Genomic DNA, 26,633 nt, shown 5'->3' with positions numbered 1-26,633 from the left:
TATAGTCAGACCAGTCCACTTAAATAGCTGTGAGACCTCTTAAAAGCAAAGAAAAAAAGGATTAATTCAGTAAGACTTCCTCTAGTTTTCAGTAGAGAACAGTTCACACATGGCTCTTGTGGTTTCCAGACAATCAGAATACCAGTATACAAAAGTGATACAAAGTGCTGAAGTTTGAGAACAGAACAGTTGTAGCAAGATGCCTTTGTCCATTCAAGTTTACTGATTACACAGATGAAGTATCTATTTTAATTCAGCAAAGAGAATGCAGTGTGAAGGGCAAATTTCAGAAATTATGGAAAAGTATAAATCAAAGGTCTGATTTCCCTTCTAGCAGCTGTACAACCAAGCCAGTGAAAACTAACTGGGGTCCTCAGTCAGAGGTGCTGCACACTGCTGCCCCTACAAACCAGTATCTTTCATTTAAATGGATAGGTGTTTGCAAGTTAGTGCAATAGTAAAGTGCAGAAAGTGTTTTCCATTCTCCTCTTCTCTTAAGATGGCGGTATCTAATAAGTTGTTCAAGTATACAAAAATATTCCATTTGATTTTTCTTTTTCTAGATCATGTGGGGGGAAGTCTTTTATTTACAATGAATGTCAATAAAATTTGCATAAATACCTACCCAATACTGCATCACTTGACTTTGTGTAAGCAATTATTCTGTCCTATTTCCACTACTGTGCTCTGTCTCTATGGAATCAATGCTATCAATCCTTTTTTCCTCTAAAGCAGCAGTAGCTGTTGAAAGTGATATATCATTATCTTCAGAAAGTGTTTGCTCAGATTGAAGGGGTTCTTCAATTTCATCTTTGCTCTGTAGCTTTCCTCCTCTTGATGCCACCAGAATTCTCAGTAAAGCATTTTCTTTAAGGAGGTTTTCTGATGCATCAGCTAATTCTTGAAGCTTTTCAGCCATTTCTAACAATTCTTGATTCTTCTGGTCATATGTGGCCTGTAATTGCTCACTGTGGAGCTGCAGAGTCTTGTGCTGCTTTTCCAGTGTGTGTTTTTGCTGCTGTAGTCTCTGTTCCTCTCTCCTGGCTTCAGAAAGCTGTGCTTCAAGCTGGTCATGGGCCTGATGAAGGGCACTGATTTCTGATCTTAACTTCTGAATTTCTCTCTCCAAGTGTGAGATGTGTCCTTGCTGTAGAACTGATTCTTTATGTAGGCATTCTTTGGTACAGGGCTCTGATGAAGAAAGACTTGAATGATGTAAAATAAATTTCAGGAGATTTGGAAGGTTAACTGAAAAGTCTTCAGGGAACTTCACACTTTGCTCTTTCCTAGAAGGACATAACAGGTTAATAGTAAAGTACTCCAGAAGGTCAAACATAGTTTTACCTAAGCATCTGCTGTTTAACTCCAACTTGATACCTTATTTTTTATCAAGTATGGTTAGTACAGCAGCTAAGAGAAACTCATGTAATAGAGATAGATCACACAGATTGTCTTTTGATGTTCACTTTTCCCCGGTTCCAATCTGAGTGCTCTAAGCATCTCTGCATGGTACTGGTATTTGAAGAAAAAGTTCTGTTAAATCTCAGAAGACAGATTTCATTCTTAAAAAAGAAATATTCACGATTATGGGTTATGAGCTTCAAGTACCTAGGGAAACATCACTGTATGATCGGAGTACAGTGCCATTAGTATTTGTAAGTTGAAGGATGATGTTTAAATGTTCTTAAGTCTACATATTATTATTTAGAATTTAAGTGCAAATATATAAAGCTACACAATGGGAAATCACTATTTTGAATTGGTTTTCCTGGAAGCAGTAGCTTAGTGAATTCCAGCACCTGAAAGCCATGGCAAGGGAGCAAGCAGTTTGCTTTTAAACAGTAAGTCACTTTAGTCAGAAGTAAGGCCCTGTCAAAAAATAAATCTCTTTACTTGTTCCTCTTACTGCTTTGTCTTTATGTCATAGGTGATGAAGGAAGCAAACCAAACAAGGTTTTTCTGTTGGTTTCTGTTGGTGTTTCCCCCCCCCCCGCCCCCAAAGCTGTGAATACTATGCCCAGCATATGGAGCTGGTAAGCCTCCTTGCTTTCTACAACAGCATAAACCGTTACAAGAGAGGCCAAGAACATCAAGTACCAAATTTCTTCAAACTATTAGCCACTAAAAATACACGAGCTCCAATCCAAGTCCGACAGATGTTACAATTCCTGCCCTTTGTGAACCTGTGCACGCATATGAGGCTAACTGTCCTCTAAGGACTAGACTGGAACTCGCTCTTCTCTTTCTGAACCAGTTCCACCTTCAGCCTTTCACTCAACATGTTGCAGTATAACACAATTTCACTTCCTCCTGCAGCACAGCCACTTCCACCTCACCCTGTACAACTGGAAGCCAGCTAATAGTTTATCACTTTGGGTCTGCTCCAGCTTTGCCAGTCAGCAGTGTATTCTCTCTTTCCTGAGGCAGCCATCAAAACAAGGAAGAAAAGCTTAGTTTGCTTCCATCTGGCTGTCAAATTCATGACTAGAGTAATGGTAAGTAGCGCACATTCAGATATGGGCTAATTATAGAAGTGAGAAAAAGGACAGAGAATAATCCCAAACAAAAATTATTGCAAAGCAAGAAAGCCTCCTGGTGCTCTTGTACAACACACACCATGGACAACTCTTATGTCCCCTTGTGTGTGATGTGACATCATGTCCTGAATTGGTTACAATGTGCATCTGGAACAGGGGAGTTCCTTTCTTACCAATTAATTACACTTCCCTCAAAAATGCCTTCTGTAAAATCCAACTCATAAACATGTGGGATATAAAAACATTTCATTTCATTTACTGAACACTACTTGCTGTACAGCAGGTAGAAGACAGATACCATCTTTTATCAATAATTCAAGAACTTCAGTCAGATGAGGCTCCTGCTCATCAAGATTAAGCTATTTCTGGCAGAGTGAGCACCATGAGTTTTCTTCCCCTGCAGATTCCTGATGATGGACCAAGTTACTCCTCTAATTACCATCAGCAGTTGCTCAGCTGACTATCAGCTCCCATCCCAGATTAAAAAATCATGACATAATTTAGGCAAAAAATAGTCTACGCTAAATCAAAACTGACTCACTATATTGTGGTAATGTTTTATTACATCATCATCCATTTTTATTGATCAAAACCACAGCATGTATCAAAGAAGCTAAAAGGCTATTTAAAACCAATAGCAGAACAAAATATTAACAGCATGTGGTGGAAAGAAATTAAGAAGAGAGTTAATTTGCAAAAATTGTTTCCTAAGGCAAATGGATAAGAAGCTGCATAAAAAGCCCTAATATGAGGCACCTTTATATCCAAAATGAGTATGTGACTACTCTAGTAATCCTACACGTACTACAAATACTATCAGATCCTAATTTTCTTGATTACCTACATGGAGCAAAATATAAAAAACACTGGAGAGGAAAAGCAGGAGTGAAAGCAATGACTAGAGGTAAGGTACCTTAACAAAGCCAGCTGGAACATGACAAAAATAACCTTAATAAAAGTACTCAGTCTGTCCCACCAGAGACTGTCTAGAGCATTACAGAGACCGAGACAAAATAAGTACCTAAAAAATAAACAGGAAACCAAGCAGTTGGGGTGGCTCAGAACTGATATAAACAAAACTCACTCTGTACTGGATTAAAACATCAATGGCAAAATTTAAGGCACAGATTAGAGATTTTGTGGTATGTAGCTGCCCAGTACCAGTAGACTGAATTCCCATTTGCTGATGGTAAGAGCCCTTGAGGGAGAAGGGTGGAAATCTGTGAGTGTTGGTTGTGCAATTTTGTTGTTTTCCTGCTGGTTTTTTTCATTAGAATATGCATGTGGAAAGAATGCATATATAGAAATGAATTACTCTTTGGCTTCTTTCTCTATGAAGACATGTACCACATACCAGATAATTACTGCAGCTCAGTCAAACAGAAGTTAAAAAAAAACACAGGGACAAGAATTACATTACCTCTGATGAGGAAAAAATAAAATGGTTGGGAGACGGTCTGTCATAAATTCCCAGGGAAGGTCATTTCGAGTCACATCAATTCTGTGAGGAAAGAGAACAGGCAGATGAACAATCTGCATTTTCTAATAAAATGCCATTTTAAGGATTGCAAAGAAGGAAATCTAAGTATCTGTGAAAGTAAGTCTAAATGTGTTCTGCCAGAAGTACATTGTGCATATGAGTCAGCAGAATTAATTACCAATATTCAAGCTGATGACTCTCAGTTTAACAAATATCTGTGCGGGGTTTTCTCTAGAATAGGATGTTCAGTACTGCAACTGCTCTCAGCCAGCAATTAAACCCCAGTAGCTCACTGTGTACACACAGTGCACACATTGTGTACACATCTTCCTTCTGAGATAGACACACCAAACGTGAGACAAGTTATTTGTAGTCCTGAATTTGTTCCTCAAGTACACTCTTAATATTGTCCCCTTGAGCAGTTTTGGGAGTAAATAATTTTGCTTCTTCCAAGGACAAGCATGTGCTTAAAGGCACTTTTTCCCCTAAAGCTACGAATAGAAAGGAACACTTGGTTCAACTGTTTTTTACTGTTTTCTTCTGCATTTTAGGGCTTCTTTTCACAAATAAACTTCTTATTAGTTACAAATTATTATAGAAAAAAACAGATAATCACATCAGTAATACTGCTGTGAAAATAATGGAGCAAAGGAGAGAACTTCAAAGTCAGGCAAGAGAATGGATGTAGCCTTGGGAATAGCATCACATCTGTGGCAATAAAGCCACAATTACAAACAGGGGATAAAAATCCGGATTTTTAATTGATTAATTTTTTCTCTATATCTCATACTGTCTCCTGGAGTAAGTTCAGTCAGAATCAAATAAAGATGCAATCAGAGCAGATGTTTTAGGTATTTAGGCATTATTATCATATACATCAACAAGAATGTTTCAGTTGCACTGAAATATAAATAACCCTGGAAACACCAAAGAAAACAATGTGTTTTTTACATAAAATATGTATTTAACATGTATATTAAAAATGTACATTACACACATGCATATATAGATAAAAACATATTTCTGTAAATTGGTTTGGCCGGGGTAGAGTTAATTTTCTTTATCATAGGATGTAGGCTGCCATTTTAGATTCATGATGCAAATGGTGTTGCTAACAAATATACACACACAAATAGCGTATTACTATTTGCTACAAATCATCACAAAGATATGGATTCACTTCCTGAAATTAGAAGTTTCAAGGTTAATTGCACAGTTTAAAAATTAATTTTAATGAAAGTGGATAACTAGAACATAAAATAGTGAGATTGAAAACCACCAAATATATACAAAGGAAAACAAAACAATGCATTCAAAGAGAAATGAAGCAGATGGCATTCATATTATATTGCACAGTTGTACAGAGAAAAAAAGTATTTACTTTCTAGGCTGATGACCTCAATGATCTTACATTATTCTGGAAAGATGAAAGAATCTTTTTACCTTGCCACAGTGAAACTGTCAGGAGGCAAAAGCCGAGCAAGTTGAATAAAAATGTGATTAAGTGAAGCACAGAATCCACACCACTGTGCATAATACAGCAGCAAGACATTCTGAAAAAGGAAATGGAGAAGAGTTTGATGATCTATTGGAGGTAATCTGCAGAAAGGAGGACTACTTTTCACACCATCTAGCATGGGAACTCTTGAAATGTGAAAGCAAATTTTTTCCTAATATTAATGAACTTTATTTTAAGTTATTCACTGCTGCTCTCTGACTACTGAGTTAACACACAAAAAATTATTGGGGAATTCTCTTTCCATAAAGTCAGAATGAAAAGATATTTCGTTTAGGAGCATTCCCTTTAAGTGAAAATGCACCAAACTTTTACTACATTTCCCAAGATTCTTTTGCAATCTTAAATTCCTATATATCTAACACTGACTGTACACTTCATATGGGGGGACAAATGATGCCCAGACTTCTGCTTTCTGCCTCTAACTGGCAAAGCAGGGCTTGGGGCTGCTGGAAACAACTGAGATGCAGACATGCACTGCAGACTTGAATGACAATGGATTTTCCTTACTATCACATATTTTACAAAATCAAGGCAATTTAACTGCACTCAGAATGACATCTGTTTTCATGGCATGCAATTGGAAAGGTTTAGAATTCTTACAAAACACTGTATTTTATGTTACAAGTAAGAAAAGCATGTCAATATTAAACACCCCCTCCTTAAAATCCGTGCCCTGATCAGTGAGAAAGCCGCTGAGTGACGAGGGGTTACCTTGGCACTCAGGAACACGGTCTGGTGAAAGGTGCTCGTGGTCACTTCAGTGACCACATGCTCTTCATGAAAATGGACTGAAGGGTCATCAACCAGATGCCTTTTCAAGGGACTGTAGAGAACACTGAAATTTTTAATGAAGTTCTCTGAAATGAAATTGATACACACCAAAGTTATTACGGTTTTGCAGAGGTGATTTTGGCACTTTTTGCTTTAGAATTCAGATGAAATTACAGAGAAAATACAGATTGAAATCTGGTTTCACGTCATTAATTTCTGACAGTTTGGTATCAACTCTTGAGTAACCACAACTGATGTGAAAACAGGATAAAGTTTCACTTGTTTTGATTTTGCTCATTGCAATCTTGTCAGTTGCCACACTGGACTTTAATCTTGTGTCAATGTGCCTAATAATATTGTTCTATTCTCCTAATCACACACCTGCTAAATCATAAATAGTAATCTCTCAATTTTTTAACTTCTACATATATTGAAAGGCTCTACTTAGTTCCACATTTATTTGCATTTTTTCTTCCATTTTTAATTACTTTCTCTGTAATTTTCTTCTTTTGACCTTTAAATATCTGCTATTTCCATGCCAATATCACCAATCCCCTTTTGTCTACCAGTGACGACCTTCCTCTTTTTTCTACCTTCTCCTTAATTTTAAGGTATTTAGCAAGTAGCTGGCCACTGGTAAAAATTTAAAATAAGCTCCAAAGCCCTCAATTACCTTCAGTTACAGTACCCTGAGCCTGAGCTACATTCTCAAAATTGCTGCAGGTATCAGCAATATCCTTCTTTTCAACTTGGATAGAGAAGTATTATTCTGTGCATTAAGAAATAAGCATATTTAATAATCAAGGAAAAAAGGTAAAATATGAAAAACATTAAAAATAATTGTTTTATCAAATAGAAACAACTTTGTCCTTGTATTTCCAGCATAAAAACGAGGCCCAAGTAAAACTGACACTTTTGTACAGACATACAAAATACCAGATCATCAAGTTTATCTCTGAAATGTGATCAGCAGTACATTTAGTTCCTTATATACTATTCAGCACATAATTTAATTCTCACACCAGGCCAAAAGAGGCTTTTTTTTTCTTTTCAGATCTCCAGACTTGGAATATCTATGCATGATAAAACAATAATGAAAGAAAGGGGTTAATTAAAACAAAAGATGTATTCCTGAATTTCTAGAAACCATCTATAAAGACTGAGATCTGACATGGGTATTAAGCACCCATCAATATGTTTTGATATTATGAAATATTAAGTTAAAATCTTAAGGAATTAAAATTAAAATGAAAAGCACAAAACCCAATCATAAATCAGAGACTCTTTGATAAAATACATAGAAGCAAAAGTTTTCTGGATGTCCAAATGATGGAACAGCAATGTACTGAATCCTACTCTGCAGAGAATCTCTCATCACGCTCAGGAAATCCTGTGACCTAAAAAATGTTTGAGACAGAAAGTACTGGGAGCACAAAGGGGAAGGAAATTTCTATGTCCTCATTCTGATCTTAATATTTCCTCAGTATCCTTTTATGGCAACTGAGGCTTTTGTTTGTTTTTCCAGAGTCTTCCTGGGGGTTGGAATAGACAAGATAGAGGGCTGCATGTGATCCTTAATAAGAACGTGGCTCTTTATTCTACGTTGTGCATTTTTTTGTACTTATGATTTATGGCAAAAAGGAAATGTAATTGGTGCTATAAGAATTATAGTGATATATGTTCTTGTGCAATTTATTTTAATAGCTGAATTTTCTTCCATGTTTACTTACGTAGCCAACATTAGGAAACTCAGTATTGCCCATCAGCATGACAGGCAAATGCACACAGTCAGGAATATTTTGTCTTATTCACAAACTTGAAAATAAATCAGAACTGCAATCCTTGAGTTGTTCTGTCAGGCTTTTGTTTTGTTTTGTTTGTTTTTCTGGGTTGGTTTTTTTTTTCCCTCCTCCAATTCAGACAGGAAATAACAATAATTGGCAGATTTGGCCACAACCACTTCAGAGCACCAAAAACGCCATTAATATACAAACATCTTCTGTAATCAGGTATTTTAGATGAACAGAAATTTTTTTCCACACACAAGTTAATTTAGATTTTACCAATTCCACCAGTGCATGCAGTCAAGAATCACACATTCAGGTTCAATTCTTATAAAGCAAATTACTTATAGTATAAGGAACTTAGCTCTTGTGTCACCTAGAATATGATTCTTTTCTAGCCAACAAAATCATAAATGCTTGGTTAACTACTAAATAGAATAGAATAAATTACAATTCACAATGTTAACTTCACAAAGAAGTCTCACTTTTAAAATGGCATAAAGTTTTCCATTCCTGCTTGGAAACACAATTTTCTGAATGCAAGCATTTGTATAATGAATACTGTACCCAGGGTAGGTCCAACGAGTGACTGATTCTGGTCCAGGACATAGTGCACTTCCTCTTTCAGGTCCACAATGGCAGCAAATTCCTTAAGATGAGTAGATCTGGATGCTCCTAGTCTCTCTGCATATATCCAAAAGAGATTTGAATCCAGTAGATAGAGATTCAAGGTTTTGTTGGTCCTGCAGCTCAGACCAGTAATGTTCGTGCTACTAATATTAAAGTCAGGAATAAAACAATTTCTATCCTCAATGTGAGGAACAGAAAATTGAGTGTTATCTTTCTTCCCATGGGAAGAAAATGATACTTTGGGGGTCTGAAAGATGGTCTTCTCAGAACTAATGAAACTTAAAAAATGCCTGTTTACTGTCCTGCAACATGCAGTGTAATAGCTAAAGGGACTATAGAAACTTAAGAAATTGCTGCATTCTATGGTATTTGATATTACTTGAAAAAAAGTATGTTCCTGGAGGTAGAAAGAGTCCAAAGCTGCTTCTATCTCTAAAAAGTTACAGTGTGGCACATGGACTTTATTTGGTTTGACACCAAGAGTCTGGTTAACACAGAGCTCACAGACGTTGTGAGTTCTGGAGATGGAGTGCCACTGTGGAAGCACCACTGTGTTACAGCACGGGTACTTGGCTATGGGAAACGTTTCGGAGAACTTCAGCTGTGCATCTGTGACAGAGGAATCAAACGCTGGTGAATCTGAGTCTCCTGCATGCTGAAGGTCTGCCTCAGCTGCCTGGCTTTTATTACACTTGTGGTATTCCAAGGCCACTTTGGTAATCTATAGGAAGGAGTAAAAGAGAGAGAAAAAAAGTCAAGATTTACCTGTACATAGTTCACCCAAATGCAGTTATCTCTTGTAGGTTTAACACATTATATGCAATTAAAAATGGAATTTCAGAAACAGTAAGCTGACTAATCTTTGTTCTTTCAAAATATTACAGGGGGCTCTGACTTGACAACAAAGTTAATTTTTCAGATATTTCAGCATATAAACATTGAATATATAGAACAAGGGAGTCAATTTAAAATATTATTCAGTCCACCACACTGATTGCAAGGTCCTCTGTGAACATTATTCACTACAGTGCAATAACACTACATGTTATGGCTAAACCCCACTACACAAAGCATTACTGAGTAAAGGTTCCTCAATTTCCTTAATTTTTTTTTTTTTTACTTCAAAAAAACAAAAAAAAAGATTTCACTTACTTCATCTAAAAGAGGATGAATTTCTGCTAGGGGATTATAAGGTATAAATATGAGAAGTGCTGGTCCTTTCTTCAGCTCATTGTTTAGAAGAAGGCTTTTCCCACCATGTGGTCTCAGCCAGCGTATGAGCATCTCCCGATTTTCCAGAGCCCACTTGCAAATGTTCTCAGCAGTGAAGTTCATGATGTCTTTTGGATAGATCTTGGAGTGGGAAAAAACAGTTTTGTCCTCACTTGATTTAGTAACAAATGCAGTTCTTCAGTACAGTATGAGTTGTTACTGTAGTGATTAGAACTTCCTTTCTAAATGCAATAACTGTCAGCAAACGTCAGCATTTCATACAAGCTTTCCCTTTGGGAAAGCTCTCCAAATGCTCATCAGATTATAGTAACATCCACAAGCAAAAAGGATTCTACCATGGAAGCTCCTCTTTCTTTTACTACATCTTTATAATCTTGAGTTTTCTTCAATAGTACAAATTTTCTTTTTAAGTGAAAGAGCTTTAAGCTGGTATCATCATATATGTTAACTTATGTCAAGTTAGAATGTTCTTCCCACTATTCAGTTACCATATTAACTCATTTAAAATTAGGCTTTTAAGACTCAAACATCAAGGCTGCATTTAAAACTGGTATTTCTCATTCCTGAATGCAAGGAAAGAAATATATAATAAAAGGTGCTCACAGGTTCTAGGATCAATTTTAATATATTCAGGCAAGTTTATCTTAAGTAATTAGCACAAAAAAGTAATTTTTATATATTTTATGCTATTTCATCCAAACCCCTGTTTTCCGTAGTCTCAACTGAATAAAATGCACATCACAATACCTGTTTTACACTCCTGGTGCCAGTGTGGGTAGGTAGTGTCTCTATGCCAAATAGTAAATCTGAAAGTTACTATTTTCAGCCTTAACTTTTCAAATGCAGGGCACATGGATTAAAAGTTATTATAAATTAATTTAATTTAATTTTCAGTGCCATGTTATACCTTTAAGCCAAAATGGAAGTTTTCACCATTCCTACTATCCCTCCACAAAATCTTTGTCAATATCCTCATTCAAGTAGTTTTCTAATTCTGATCCCTGAGCATGCCTTCACCACATCAGAGTCCCTAGAGGACACAGCAATACTCACAAGAGATGTGTTGGCATGTCTGTGCAAATACACACTGCCAGAGTGCACCAGGGAGATCTCCTCTGCCACACGTTTATCCGTGACCACTCCAAAGCGGATTGTCCCAAGGTAATCTGAAAGGGCATGTTTGCAATCTTTGAAAACAATTACACACACTGAACTCCCCTGGACCACCACCCTCAAACCAGAACACACATAAATATATATTCTACACTTATAGGTATGTACACATAAAGACAGACTGCTTATCTTTATGTTGCAAAGAACTAATACCACGTAAAAATGTGAAAATCACAGAACAAAATATAGAACAGGCTCTTTATCACATCAGTGGCATAGTAAAAAATAAGAGTGAATAAGTAGAAATAAGAAAAAATAAGTATGACTCTCCTTCCTTTGCTGACAAGAGGAAAATTCAAAAAACATGTTAATTTTAAACTTTAAGAAGGGTCTATCCCAAATTCATGACCCAAAAATGAGGTAATAATCATCACAAAATTTGCATGTTTAAACACAATCAAGAGAGTTTGTATTTTAGATTATCAGTGCAAAATAAGAGGGGGAGAAAGGCCTTCTCAGGCTGCCTTGCAGCAGCTCTGTAACTCCACCCATCACTGAATTCAGTTTCCAAGGCCTGACACAGTCCAGTCCATCCCAGTGCCTCTGACACTGCACAGGACTAAGGCTCCAGGATCACTTTAAACAAGTGCCAGTCTGATTACGGCCCTGGATGGGCTGCAGCTACGTGTGGGGGTTTGAGGGAACTCTATTCTGCTGTAAACCAGGCTGATCACATCGTGAGCTTTTTATGTAAGCAATCCTCAACTGTAATGAGACAGTCCCACAGTTAGATCAACAGCAAGAAACACTCAGAAGGAATTCCTAAGTTACAAAATATTGCAAAAAACTCCTGAAGTACTTATATATAACTCATTCACATTTCAAATTATGAAAATGGAGCTTTTACCTTTCTTTAATGAATGTAATGCTGATGTGAAGAATGTTAAATAACCAGGTGGTTGAGGTGAAGCATTGAACTCAAAAAATCCCACAACTCCAGGCTGAAACAATAAGAATTTGAGTTATTTAAGCCATTTTCAAGTATAAATATATGGGACTACACTAAATACAACAGACTTAAAAGACAACAATGTTTACTGAAGAGCAGTCACTTTCTGCTGCAACAAAAATTTTAATATTAAAAGACTGAATGGAAATCAGTTCTCATTCAAAGAATGAAGCTGTCATTCAAAAGCTTATGTAAGAGAGAGGGGCTTTATGGATGCTGTTTCTAATGGTGTGTTTCCCATGTTCAAATTCACCAAAAACAATTACTATTTTCTTTGCAACTATATTTTGAACCAGTTCCAGCATCAAGGTAAGAAGTATAAGCATTATAAAGATTTTTTTTTTAGAATTGGAATATCTAATACAATTTTTCAGAGTATAAAGGGCTTAAGCAGTAACATTTTAATTGTTTATGTTGCACATAATTAGTATTTACAAATGAATTCACACATTCAGTGTGTCAATACTTGACCTGCTAAGGTAAGTGATTATCCCATCTTTAAGCTACAGTCACTGTAAATCCTTCCAGTATATCTTAAAGAGTCAGTGAGAGAACAACTGCACAAAAATCTTGAGAACTCCATATCCCATCTGCATATCCATAAAGCTCTTCAAATTGCCAGACAGACAATTCCAAATTTAAAAGACTCATCCCAGAACAAGCCTACTGATTTTTCCAGGTGAATGACTTCCTATTAAACTCAGGAGAGAATCTGGGAGAAGCTGGCTTGGAAAAAGGAGATACACACTCTAGATATTTTCATTCCAATGTTTCAGTTAAGCTTTGGTTTTAAATTTTTAGCAATATAATCCATTAAAAATTACTATTATTTATATTTTTGACTCATCACTCAAATGGGCTTAATAAACCTTCAGGACAGAGTAAGTGATGGCATTTGGTTATTTGGTGTTATTTGTTCCTCATTTCCACCAGTGCATACAGAAGGCATTTGACACACAAAGCAAGAGCACTCCAGGGACTGCTGTGGAACAGAAGATTCCAGACTCACCTGGCACCCATTTGTGTGGCAAATACATCCTTACATGAGGATTTTCATTTGGTACCTCAGAGGCTGCCTTTTTTTTTTTTTTTTTTTTTTTAGCTCTACATATAAAATGTTTAATTTCTTTTTAAAACATGAACATACATTTACCTGTTATTATTAATACGAATTCAGTTATTCATATCAGCCTAACACGCTGATCTAATTCAGTACAATTAGCAATCTTGAAGATGTTCACCAATAACAACATTGCCCATTCCAGCTCATGACTTCTCTTTTTAGGCAGGAATCCTCTTTCATGGATGAATGCTAAGCATAAACCCCTTGTTCATAAAGATTCTTTGTGAGGTGCCCCAAAAAAATTATCAATAACAAAAATGAATTACAAGCAATCAGGGAAATTTCTGCAACAATAATTACCAAGAAGAAAATAAAAACAGAAATAAAATAGTAGCAAAAAAATGACAGCAAAATAATAGGACTCAGTGCTCGTTTTTAAATAACACACTGGTTAGTAATTAGTGATCAACTTTTTCTCTTAGTTCCAAACTAAGACACTAAAAAGAAACCATCCTTTCTAAAAGACTTTGAAAGCATTCAAATGAACAAAAATAAGGAGACAGATAAGATAATCAAAATTTTAGCTTCCCATTCCCTAGGACCATTTTTGAATATTAATCCTGCACCAAGTGAATTTAGGACACCAAACAGTGAATGAAAGGAGAGTCAGAAGTGACAGTAAAATGTGGCAAGAAGCCAGAAGTCAGATGCAGAAGTATTTATAATGTTATTTAAAAGGTAACATTCTGATTGAGAGTGCAAGTTCTGCTTTACACTACCAGAAGCTTAAGATTTCCAGATTGTGAATAATATTTCCCAAAAGATAAATTTTGTAAATGGTTTTTCAATTAAAAAAAATTGTAGTTAGAGAATGTATGCTACTGTACACCACTATATATTCTAGCATTTACTAATGCTCTATGATTAATCAGTAATCTGGTTAAATAATGTCCTGTTAATCATCATCCCAGACCAGTTAAAGTTTTTGTCCTGTTACAGGGTGCAATTATACACAGGAGTCAAGGGACTAAATTACTGTATTTCTTCTGAAGTACCAAGAAAGTTTTCTTGTCTGTAAGAATGAAATTTTTAACAAAACTGAACGCTTCCAGGTATTGCAACTAACAACAATTCTTGCTCTGTACAAGTGAGGTTCGAGTCTCACAGAAGAGGTATCTTAATGTGAACAAGAAGTTCTTGGTTTGGAATAAAAGTAGGCCAAGAAGAGCTGTACAGCAATAACTCCCACCTTCTTTCATGTAAAACCCTCCAAAACTCAGGAACAGCTGCTAGCAAACAGTTCAGGAGGACATCTACATCCAAACTGTTACTGATGAGCAGCTGCTCCCATCAGTGTGCAGGTCCGGGTATCTACCTTCATGTGAGCACTTAGGAGTAATCACCCGAACCTGGTGCAGTCTGAAGTCAGAGGAATAAACACTGGCATGTGACACAGGGATGCTTGGGAGCATTAGGAGCATGGGCATTGCTAGAGTGGAGCTTGCTGGAACTTTTTTTCCAGGAAACAATTTTCTGTCCCTGTCTCAAACCAAGGGTCTTTAGGAAGAGCTTTGGAGCAAACCTGAGGATGTCCATTAGTGAAGAGTTCTTAGTGCTATCTCCTAATGAAACTCATATATGGAAATACAAAATCATTAACTGTAGTGAAGCCTATTTCTTGCTTGGTCCCTACACCACAGGAATGGAAATTCATATGGGATGCAATTAATCAAGTAACAGACTTACCAAGCATCTCGACAATTACCAAACAGCAAGTTCATGGAAACTTTAAAAATGGACAGAGATTTTCAGATGAGTAATTTCTTCTGGAGAAAAGCTAGTAGTGTTATTACTGAACCATGCCTCAAACCTATCACGACTTTTGGAAGGAATAAGCAAGCATTTAGATGGCTCTATGCAGCATGCTGTAATTCCCTGAAGTCTAGAAGAAGCCACTCTTGAAGAAACTAAGATGATAAGAAATAACATGGAAGGCCCTTTTCCAGATTAGGAAAGTAGGAACGACAAAAAGCACTTAGAAATTAATGTTTTGCAGCAGCCAAAGATACCAGCCAGGATGTGTACTGATACTCAAGTAGTTCAATATTTCCATAAGCACTTTAGAAAAGGGAGAAAAAGGTGAGTAACAACACTTGCAATGGTTGATGGGAGTCACTGAAACTACAACTGACTTGAAGAGTTTTAGAAAGGCAGCAGTAAATGACTGTGAGGAAAAAGCTCTGAAATTTAAAGGCCAAAAAAAGTGAAATAATGGGAACAGAAGATATGAAAAAAACCCCAGCTACTGATTAGTTTACAACTGCACAAATGTTTTTGATACTCCAGTTACTTCTACCCCAATTTGTAATTTTAAAAAAATGTTTTGGCTATATTGCATTGAAGTAAGGAAGGTGATTTTTTTCAGACTCTCAGACTTGTGCAGGCAGGCAATTCCTGCCTCATTTTATCTGTGAACATGGGAAAGCCAACAGCAAGAGGAAAGGAATGTGTCTTCTCTGGGGAACAGAAGAACCAGTATTACATACCACTATATCTGTACTGTAGAAATGCAAAGAAAATGTTGACTGATACGAGATTAAATTTACATTTAACATCCTTTTCCAATGATGTTAAATTCATTGTGTACCCAGACCTGAAAGCAAATTTTTACACCATTATCTAACATAGGCACCATATAAAAGCCATCTGAATGTCTGTCTGTCTCAGATCTACCCAGCTGCAGATGCTCAGGAAGCATTTCTACACAAAGAGAGCAAAGCAGAAAGCTGACATCATGTTAAGGGATGCAGCAGCCACCATCCAGAGAGACCAACTCCTCTCCTACTGCTCCTGAAGCCAGAAAATTCCCTGAGCACATTTAATATTCATTAATGAGTGAAGCTTTTTGTCTAACTACGACGGCTTCCTGTTTCTTCCTCTGTGCCTCAGGAGGCTGAGGCCATTTCTAGCAGCTGGGGCAGTCCATTGAGGAATGAGACATGCCAGTTTGGATTAAAATGAAACTGTTACATCTCTGCAGTTAAGAAAACAAAAGACATTTGATTACAGGTACTCACAGGTACCTTGAGTTATGGCAGAAACCGCACATCTTTCTGCTCACTTAACTTAGGTCTTCCTTAACATTACAAGATTTGAACTGCCTTCCAAATGGCACATTTTCCTTGCTCTCAAAAATTAATTCTTATCCATTTCTAGTTTTACACTAATATCATTCCACAACCCCCGAGAAACCAACCTTAAATAGTATCAGAGAATGCAGGACCTCAACTTTCGAGTCCTTAACCAGGGTTTTTTTTCGTGGGGATTGAGCGCCCTCTAGTGAGAGCAACTGGCATGTCACGACAGTCGTGATGGGGTCGAGGAACGAACCGAGGACCAAGTAACAAACACCACCGGTTCTTACATTTAACTGGATTCTGTTCATCAGTATCTCTTCTAGTATGCAGAACTCTTTTACTATCAGAACACAAGACTGAAAATTAGATAGTGGGGATGACAAATCTTGCAAATTATTTTAAGCTTGAAATTAATTAGCTTTTCAGTGAAATCACAAAAACACAATCCACCGGCAGAGAGTTGCCAAAGTGCCCAATAGCAATCCTTGATAGTCTTCTGTCCTTTCCCTTCTACTAAAAATTAGTATTTTTTAAACAGAGAAGATCAAAAGTCAAAGGAAGACACTAGCCAAGGGTCTCAAAATAGCAGCTAGTTTGTGCCATACATGTCCCAATTGCCCATAATCTACTCTATTCCCCAAACTTTCTCACTTAAACACAGGACTAACCCCTGGATTGTTCCTCCTACAAAAGGCATCAATTTCTAAACTCACAGGGAAAACATTGTAAAACGTTCACATTTCTGACAGAAGTGATTAAACAACCTGTTTTATTTTCAGTTTAAAACTAACTTTTCCCTTGTGTCTATGGTTTTCTCTGCATCCATCTTTATAAACAATTATGTTTCTTTCATCTTATCTGTATTTGTTACTTTTGTATCCCCTCCTTCCCCTCCTGCATAACTTTACAGAGGCAAGAAAGACATTGAGCACCATGACCCATGGTCTGGGACAGAACTTCAGGCAGGAATGACTGTGGGGAAAAATGAACAGAAACAGCTTCTGCTCTTGGGCCATTTCAAAAAAAAAAAAGAACCAACAAATGCTGAACATAAATAGCAACTCAGCACGTAGAGCCACAGAATTTCAAGCACAGGAAGGGGGGAAAGTCTGAATGGAGAAACAAAAATATCTGTTCAACTGCTAAGCAGTATTTAAAAATATCTTTGTTACTCCTAAATTTGTCTTTTATTTTAGTGTTTTTTTCAGTGGAAGTGCACCTCTAACTGTAAAGCAAATTTAAGCTTAATGACAATATGCTCATTGGTAACCTTCTGCAATCCACCAAGAAATAACACAAACCAAAAACCAAGCATGGCTTTCTTCAAATCTCTGTAAGAGGCAAAGAAATGTTTTAGAATTTTAGAATAGAAAAACTGAAGCAATGGAAGGACAACAGAATTCCTTGTGATCACATAAAGTACCAGCACCAGAGACAGGCCACAACACTCACAGCCCCCGCTCAAAACACTGGAAAACCAAACCCAGTAGTAGCTCCTGGCATGAACAGCACAGCACCTACCCAGGGGAACTCCCAGTGTGTGTCTCCTACACCGTGGCAGCTGCCACTGAACAGCATAGCTCATGCTCCACCCTGCAGCAGAAGCAGGCACTGCAGTGTGCATCACTCACACAGGATCTGCTCCAGTCCTAAACACTAGAGGGTCCCTCCTGTGCTGTGCCCACTGCCACAGCACTGATTTGTTGATCAGGTTTCCCACACTGCTCTCACAGCTTGGGCTTTTAGTAAGATTATGGTACTTCTGCACTGTGCACTGCAAGAATCAACAGTTATAAAGGGATTTTAAATGGCGGGCTCTATTGTAAGCATATTTTGTCTGACTGGAAGTTATTATTCCACCAGTATTGCTACCAATCTTGTCACCCCTGAACACAAGAGACAAAAATGAATAAAACAACATATACCAGTGGATTAAAATCATCAAGTTACCACATACAAAGTGATTAGGAGCCCTTGCTTCAACTGGTTTCATATTTGTTCTCAATTAAAAGACCTATTCTACTAGAAAAGCTTACTATTCTTTAAAAATTAAAGTAATGATTATAAATTTCTCAAATGCTGTCCCAGCTTAGACTGCAAGATTTTTGTAAAAAGATTTCTCCCCTCTTTCTTGTTTGTACCTAACAGTTTGGTGAGATAACAACTTTGACTGTTGTCTCTACCTACTAAAGTAATGTAAACTAAGAGCATCACTAAATCATAATAGTAACTATACAGGGAATCAACATTATGAATTTATCATTTCATATTTTAATGATTTTAACAAATTTATAGGGCACTGATTTCAGGATCCTGAAAATAAACTAGTACTTTGGAGCAGATCAAATTTAATCCTTAAACAAGTCAAACTCTTTCTGAACCACAGTGGTAAAGCTAGAGAAGAGAGACAAGTACCTCATAATTTGAGAGGAAATCTAGTAATTTTGATCGAGACGAGATGTAGAGTAGTGGTGTCATCACCCGGCGAACAAACTTTTCAATATATACAGCACTCATAGGGCCTTTGTATTCAATTGGTCCAAAACTAGTACCAAAAAAAATAATAGAACATTAAGACTTAAATTAACAGTAGAGAGTCCCTCCTGGGGGTGGCAGATAGGAGTTATATAGACAGCATGCTCAGCCTCTAGGGAATTGCTCTCTGTGTTTTACCAATAGCTTTTGTAAGTGATGAGGGAGTTGTGTTACCAGAGGGAAGCGCCAGAGTATCTGTGGAAGGGGCAGAGCGTTGGTGAACTTGGAGACCACTTCTAAGTCCCATTAAAGAACTTGGTAAAACTCAGATATAAATTACATGACCATATACATATCTTTCCACTTCTTCTGAAGTAAACACACAAGACTTAAAAATACTGATCTGAAAATCCTCACCATTTTCCCTTGTTTTTTCAGTGTTTCAAACAGTATCAGTAACAGTATCAGTCTGAAAAGGTGCAATATTTTTACACAAGCTTTTATGAGCAGCAATCAGTAATGCAGGGACAAATTCAGTTGCACTGCTGATGAACAGACTCAGCAAAGTTCCAGTTTCCTCCCCAGCCATATGATCAAACAGCTCACAACGTTAGTGCTAAAACATAAGGTGGGCTGGAGCTTGCAGCTGTGAATTCCAGAGGTTCTCCTCCTAATTATAAATGGATTGGACACAGCATTATTGTCCCACATGAAATCAAGCACGAAGAGCATAAAGAATTAGTCCATATCCACTGAAGAATTTAATGTGATGCATTTTTAATATAGCTTGTATATACAGATACACTGGAAAATACCCAACTCACACTGAGATACCGGTATTGAGGTGCTTCAAAATGGTTTCCTAGAGCCCACTAGATCATTCTACATCCTGCATCAGTTTATTACAAACCTCTGCCTTCACTGCAATACTCACTGCTCAGCATGTCACATGCCCAGGGCACCACATGTGAGGTTTAGTACCTGAGGCATGAGGGGTGCGCTGCCCTTCAGAATTTTATGAAGTACCAATAGGGATTTACACCTCATCTTGTTACAACTCTGTTTAAGGTTACTGATGATACCAAGTGCACCCATCTACTGCGTTGTAACTTCAAGGTCAAGTAAGTTTCAGTCAAAGTACATCCAAGTGGGATTGCAGGGTTCTTCTATTACAGCTTGAATTATGCCAGTGTCTATTACATGTTCAGTTAACAAAGACCAGGACTGTTCCTCCTCAATGCATAAATTCCCCCCAAAAAACAAAATCAGCCTCTGTAATGAAAGAGAGCTGCAGTTCAAGACTAGTAAAATAAAAAGTAAAATACAAGGGATAAACACTTTTATGTAGTGTTAGAAACAGTGTGTTTCCTTACCTTCTACTCCACACAGAGAAAAAACCAGATGATACATACAAATACTAAAAAATAAAAGTGAGGGTATATAAAATCTTATACAATGATATCTTAGCTTCAGGGGAATAAAAAAGTGAGTGCAAAGTTCAAAATTAGAACAAGGTCTTCACTATGTAGTGCAATTTAAATACGCACTTAAATTCCACTAACTTCAACAACCCTTAGGTACATTCTTTAATGCTGTCATAAATTAGGACCAGTTGTTATGGTCCATCCAGAGAGCAAGGAGACATCTGAAATTAATATGTAACTGTGAATTCTTTTCATTGGAGGCAGAAGTTCCAGGAGATACACAGGCAACCCAAAATTTCCATAAGGATGAAGAATTGCCCAGTGTGTCATTTAACTGACAGTTACAGCCCTACCTGGCACTTTAGCAGCATACAGGATGAGCTCACCTAGAATCTACCCAAAAACTATTTACTGAAGCCAGAAATGTAACATTTTCAAAATGCAGCACTTTATATGATACCTCTGTTTCCCAAAAGAACAATAAAAAACCTAGACTCTACATATGAAAGCTTACCTCTGATGGTACAAGTGTATCACAGGAAAATAAAAGAAATGCTTCTGCTTCCTGCATTTCCCCTGGTTCCACCAGCAATTTACAGCCACAAACAGCACCTGCAAAGCACGTAAAAATTCAGAGCTAACAAAGTACATTACTGTGACCTACTTTATCCACGATGTACTTGATGTACTTTTTCCAACCCATTTCATCTGATATTTTCAGGATCTTTTCAACTCAGTATTCCATATCTGTCACAGACAGAATTTTTTTTAAATCTTTTTGTCATTTTGCAACAGCAATCCTTTTGGTCACTTTTCTTTTTAGCTTTTATGCCTCTTAATCTAAATCCTTCAAATTTATAAATTTAATGATAACCCCCATTAACTACTTTTTCTGCAGAGTGGAGCTCAACAAGTGGAGGTTTAGGACAGCTGTACCTGTGAAGTATTCACAGGCACTCAACTGTTTGAAAGCACTGCTATGGTTACAATATTTATATGATTACCAGTGTCTCCAGGGATCCCAGAATTGGAAGCAAATTCCATGAAATTTCTGTCTGAAGGCAGGTGAATAAATCTGAAAACACTTTTACAACAAGAAAGTTGTAGGCTTCCCCATTTAAAAGCAGAAATAACAGACAACTGAGCAGGAACCACAGGCTGCCTCCATTTATTCTACCACTCTGTATGCTAAATTAAATTTAAAGTGACTGCTGAGTTTCCCTAAAATGTGAGCATTCAAGTCCTACTGTTTCTCATGAGAAGACAGAAAGCAGCATCAGCTTGGACACTGAAAAGCTACCAGGTCATGTTTAAGATTGGTATTTTCTCTGGAGTTACCTGGTCTGACAATCTGCTGGCCACATGTTCTATTTCTTCTCTTGCTGCAATGGACTGCCCGCACCACGGCGCGTAGAAGAAATACAGCACAATTTCTGAGTCCTGACGGAGCTGATCTGCGTAGTCCAACTGCCCCCGGAAAAGATCAATCACTGGAGATCTCGTGGAGAAAAAATTCACTGGAAGCTTCGCTGGCATTGTTACATCTTTTGCTCGGCTGCAGGAAGAAAAATAGGAGTGGTTATTGAGACTGTACAGCAGCAGTTAAAAAACTGAGCCCAAAGCCCTAAGTTTTATTCTTAGCAAAAGTCACACAATGACAAAATTGATGCAGAATGACTACAATTTATGTTATCTGAGTTAGTTTCATGAAATACTATAGAAATCTAAAGATCACCCTTCACAAGCTTTAGAAAGTCACACTCTGTTACCATGCACTGTGCTTATGGGTATGTTAGCTCACACTCTAATGGCTGGTTGCTGTAGAGAGCATAAAATTACCAGGAAGAGTGATTTCTTTTGATTTCTTCCCTGGCCTCATCCTCTTTTAACACCTGTACTTTAGGTAACAGCAGCCTGATAAGAAAAGAGATACTGGTCATAAAGTTTTGTGATGTGTTGTTTATATAAACAGAGCCTATTATCCTGCTTTACGCTTTGTTTTACAGTATTCTATACTTCCTTTGTTTTGGACCGTATTAGGAAAAGATATATAAATGTGCACTAGTTTATTTTACTGATCAGAGCAGGGACTGCAAACAGCTCAGGGCACATCAATGTAAGAACAGTATCAACAAACAGTCTAAATTTAAACAGATTATGACAGATTAAGTTTTTTTAAGAGAAATCAGCTTGGCCAGTAAGTAATACGAAGAAATAAACCAAACTCAGGAAACCCTTTCTATCCAATCAGCAATCAAACAATCCAGAATTTGGGACTTCCCAGATGTTCAGAAGTTGCCATGGTATAATCTGCCTGAAATGCAACTGAATTATCATACTCCCTTTTTATATGGTCTTTATTATAAAATTTTTCCCTAGCTATATTTACACTACAGTAAGCCAGACTGAAAACTGGACAACACTCTCATGCTCAATTTTGCCATGGTTCATAACAGGACTGGAAGTTCTAGGAAAGACTGTGCATTTCTTTACTTTGTGTGCATTTCTTTTACTTTCTTGCAATCAAAAGCTAATACAAAAATCTTATCTGATATTTGATCCTTGTCAGGTTATAATTTTATTAATTGTGATAAAATTATTGAGCACTGTCAGACTCATATATTAAGCAACCTCCTAAAAACTCTGCCAGTCAAACTCATATATTAAGCAACCTCCTAAAAACTCTGCCACACTTTCAAACTTTACAATCTATCTAGTTTTTAAGAAGTACTTTTGTCTTTATAATACAGCAAAAAACTGTATTGTAGCTTGTCTCTCATTTCTGGGCTACTCACTTAAGCTTTAACATTTTAGAATTGCTCTCAGTATATACCACAAGTTATAAAAATTCTTAATTTGTATATAAAATTGCCTCAAAATTAAATCTTCAAAATCAGAATTTTGAAAATCTTAAATGGTTCCTCCTGTTTAAAATTCATTAATTCATCCAGTCACAACATTATGTTTTCACACAGATTATCAAAAATCTCCTTTCTTCTATGGATTTCTACCTGTGTTCCTTCCCTTCTCCCCCAGCCACCATCTCAGCACCTCCTTCCCAACCCTCAAGTTCTTCAGTCACCTCATAACCAAGAGGTTCCCTGCCATTCCTGCACCCCATGCTTATCCAAACTGCAGCTTCTTGCCATGATTTCCGCCTGCCAGCTGGACAGGACACAGCTCCAGTGTGAGCTCTGGCACACACAGGCTGATCAGCTGCTGAAAGCACAATGCCTCTTGAGAGACAGCAACTAGAACTTCTCCTCTCCATCTAGTTTAATGAAAACAGACAACGTCAATATGTTTAAAACCTCTGCTTCCTCTACTGAATAAAACAGAAAGAGGATGGTTGGTTCAAGAATTACAGCACGAGACTTCAAAATTAGATAATGAATTGGCTCCAAATTTTAAGAATGGGTCGAACACATCAGCAGAAGTCCTGTGACATGAGTCAGAAACCACATGACTGCCTTCAAATATGACAAAAACTCCAGTAACTATTAAAAACCAAAATATAATAAATCAATAGCTAACAGCTGCTTAAGGAGATTTGCTAAGTAGTGTCTTCCTCTGCAATACCAAACAAACATATAATAGAATACCTTGACTAATTTCCCTAAGAAAATCCCTAAAATTTACACACATATAAACTGAGGATAACAAAAGAAACAATTACACAAACGTAATAAGCACAAACTCTTTATTAAAACACTGATTGTGTTATTTAGCTGCTGCCAGAGCCTACAAAAACTTAAACTTTCTATGAGAACACCCTGGTAATACAGGGAAGCATATGCAAGTGCCAACAGGACCAGCAGCCCCTTTGCACAAACCTGAGAGTGGGGTTGTTTTAAAGACATTTGCATAGTGCCAGAAATAATTCAGGTTCTAGACCACAGGCTTCCCATACCACCCATGCTAGGTCAGGTCTCATCTGGCTATTCCTTGAGTCACTCTAAACTTGCAATTCATCAAATCCCACTAGTAGAATGCCTTGCAGTACAGGCATTTTTCCCTTTCTGTACTTTTTATCCATTGATATCATAAGTTATATATTGTAAGAACAGTGGTAGTACCTATGCCCTGGCGCTGCGTGTTGCTAGTAAATCATACTGACATGTAGTGAGAAACTATGTCCTGTATTTATAGTTAACATGTGCAATTAACCATGCTCCAAACTTCACAAGGAATTTTTACACCTTAATTTTCTATATTTCTGACAGCAACCAAACAGGGAGTACCTAACTGATATTAGTCTATTTTAACCACAACCTGAAAAGCTGAACCTCTTTAACCAAACTTCTAGATTACAGGGTAGTGATAACCACATTCCAATCACATTCCATCTGTGAGCTTTCAAACACAGCTAGCAGTAAAATGAAATAAAAATGCAGGTTTTGAATACAGGAGAGCAGGAAGCAACATTTTAAGTACAAAAAAAGTATTATTTTCTTAGTAATGCAACACCAGGGAGGTGATTATATTCAGAAATCCTTCACCACACATTCTAAAATATGGCAAGAGCTTTACAATTTCATCCACATTATCTGGTCACTGTGAAATACAGTCTCCTGGAATGGAGGCACAGCTACTCTGAGGCACTCATTCACAGTCTTAAAATTCACTCTGACTCAAGTAACACACCCTTTGTGGACAGGTAAGCAAAGAAAGCCTTGGCATTTTTCAGATGCATTACCTGTGAATCAAGTGTTTTGTGGAACAGATGCTGGGGAACAGGGACGTAATCAGTACCTCATAGCCTTCTCCTAAATCTCAAAATCAAACCCCAAGTGCAGTAGATGTTCTTAATATAGTATGACCTGGAGCACGTAACAGTCACCTTGACCTAAAACCCATGCAGAAGATTTAGACCCTGCTTTAGGCTCCAGAACCGAGCAGCCTGTGCCCACCGTTCATTGCTGCTGCTCCCCGCCCCTCCAGTACAAACATCTCCTGGCTCCACGTACACCAGCTCCGGGCAAACAGGAACTGGAGAGCCCTTTGCAAAGAAGGAAGTTCCAGCTCCCAAGAGGAACACCACCAGACTGGGAGGGAAACCACGAAACACCTTTGTGTCCGAAGCAGGTGCAGGCAAAGGGAGGTGATGACATCCACACATGAGCCAGGGCAGACTCATTTGGCCCCGCCGATGCTGAGGGCAGGGCTGCAGCCCAGAGCCCCCTCGGCCGTTCAGCGGCAGCGCGAGGTCCCAGATACCTCCGGAGATGAGCAAAAGCAGCTCCATCTCAACATCGTGCCTGTCACAGGGCTACAGAACGGGTCAGGTTGGAAGAGACCACACTAGGTCCTTTGGTTCCACCTCCCCGCTCAGGCAGGGTCATTCCAGAGCACATGGCAGAGGATTATGTCCAAATAATTGGAATATCTCCAGAGAGGGAGACTCCACAGCCTCACTGTACAATCTGTCCCAGTGCCCGGTCACTAACGGAAGAAGTTCTTCTTCATGTTCAGGTGGAATTTCCTGGCCATCAATTCCTACCCGTTGCCTCCTGTCACATTCCTGAACCTCACCGAGTAGAGCCCGGTTCACCCTCAGACACCGCCCTGCATATCCTGATACCGTCCTCACAAGCGGGTGCCCCCGCGAATCAGCCGCCACAGCACGACACCCACGGTAGGGCAGAAGTCTCCCAAAACACTCCGTTCCCTCCCCAACCACGTTCTTATCACCCCTGCCCGCCCCGCTGCCATCCCGCTGAGGGAGACACGGCGTCCCCCCGACACGCGACCGGACGCGGTTGCCCTGAGGACCGCATGTGGTGGGGCCCGGGAGGAGGATCCGTCCCCCAGCCCGGGGATGCCCGCGCCCGACGCGGCCCGGCCGTAGCGGGTACACGGCGCCGCCGGGCGACCCCGGCCCTCCAGGCCCTGCCGGCGGCTCTGCCCCAGGCCCTGGAGCAGCACCGTCTCTGGGAACGGCGGCGGACCGGCAGCCGCTCCCCCCTGACCGAGCCCCGGTCCGCCCGCTCTCCCGCCGATACCTGCAGGTGACTTTGAGGGCGATGAGGAAGGCGCAGCCCAGCACGATGGCCGCGCCGCACAGCAGCTCGGGCCGCCGCGCCATCAGGGCAGCGCGGGGCCGCAGTCGCGGGGCCGCCGCGTCGCCGGGGCCGCTGCACACCGACATGGCCCGGCCGAGGGGGGCAGGGCCGCGGGCCCCGGGCCGCTCCCGCTCGCACACGTCTCCCACCGCCCGCCCGTGAGGCGCCCCGGGCCGGGCGGGGCGGCCGCTCCGCCCGCCAACCCGCCGCCGCCACGTCCGCCCGCCCGAGCAGGCGCACAGCCCGCCCGGCGCTCCAGGTCCTGCCCGCGGCACCGGGAAAAGCGGGACGGGGAGCGCTGTGATCACCTCCTGCGCTCGGCAGCGGGAGGAACGGGACGGCGATTGCCGTGCTCGCCTTCTGCGCTCGGCATCGGCACCGTTACCAGTCCCCTGG

At 39.0% G+C, this 26,633-nt stretch overlaps 1 protein-coding gene across 3 annotated transcripts; it reads right to left on the bottom strand.

The window, feature by feature from the left end:
- Nucleotides 1-652: 652 nt before the first annotated feature.
- Nucleotides 653-26,401, bottom strand: TXNDC11 (thioredoxin domain containing 11). 3 transcript variants are annotated; one of them, XM_084216791.1, is made up of 13 exons: nucleotides 26,178-26,401; nucleotides 22,015-22,089; nucleotides 21,514-21,730; nucleotides 20,690-20,787; nucleotides 18,692-18,821; nucleotides 11,975-12,068; nucleotides 11,008-11,120; nucleotides 9,874-10,074; nucleotides 8,659-9,442; nucleotides 6,248-6,393; nucleotides 5,461-5,570; nucleotides 3,958-4,038; nucleotides 653-1,286 (listed from the first exon to the last, which is right to left on the bottom strand). In XM_084216791.1, the coding sequence occupies exons 1-13, from the start codon at nucleotides 26,321-26,323 to the stop codon at nucleotides 659-661; spliced, it is 2,823 nt and encodes a 940-aa protein (XP_084072917.1). In that variant the 5' UTR covers nucleotides 26,324-26,401; the 3' UTR covers nucleotides 653-658. The 3 variants fall into 3 exon arrangements, with proteins under 3 accessions (XP_084072917.1, XP_084072918.1, XP_084072919.1); XM_084216792.1 differs by lacking the exon at nucleotides 22,015-22,089; XM_084216793.1 differs by lacking the exons at nucleotides 18,692-18,821; nucleotides 22,015-22,089; nucleotides 26,178-26,401 and having other exon boundaries at nucleotides 21,514-21,646.
- Nucleotides 26,402-26,633: the final 232 nt, after the last annotated feature.

The sequence above is a fragment of the Fringilla coelebs genome, assembly GCF_963513975.1.
Source record: "Fringilla coelebs genome assembly, chromosome: 16".
Classification (NCBI taxonomy): Eukaryota; Metazoa; Chordata; class Aves; order Passeriformes; family Fringillidae; genus Fringilla; species Fringilla coelebs.
The sequence above is the reverse complement of the archived record's forward strand: the minus strand, read 5'-3'. Positions and strand labels throughout refer to the sequence as shown.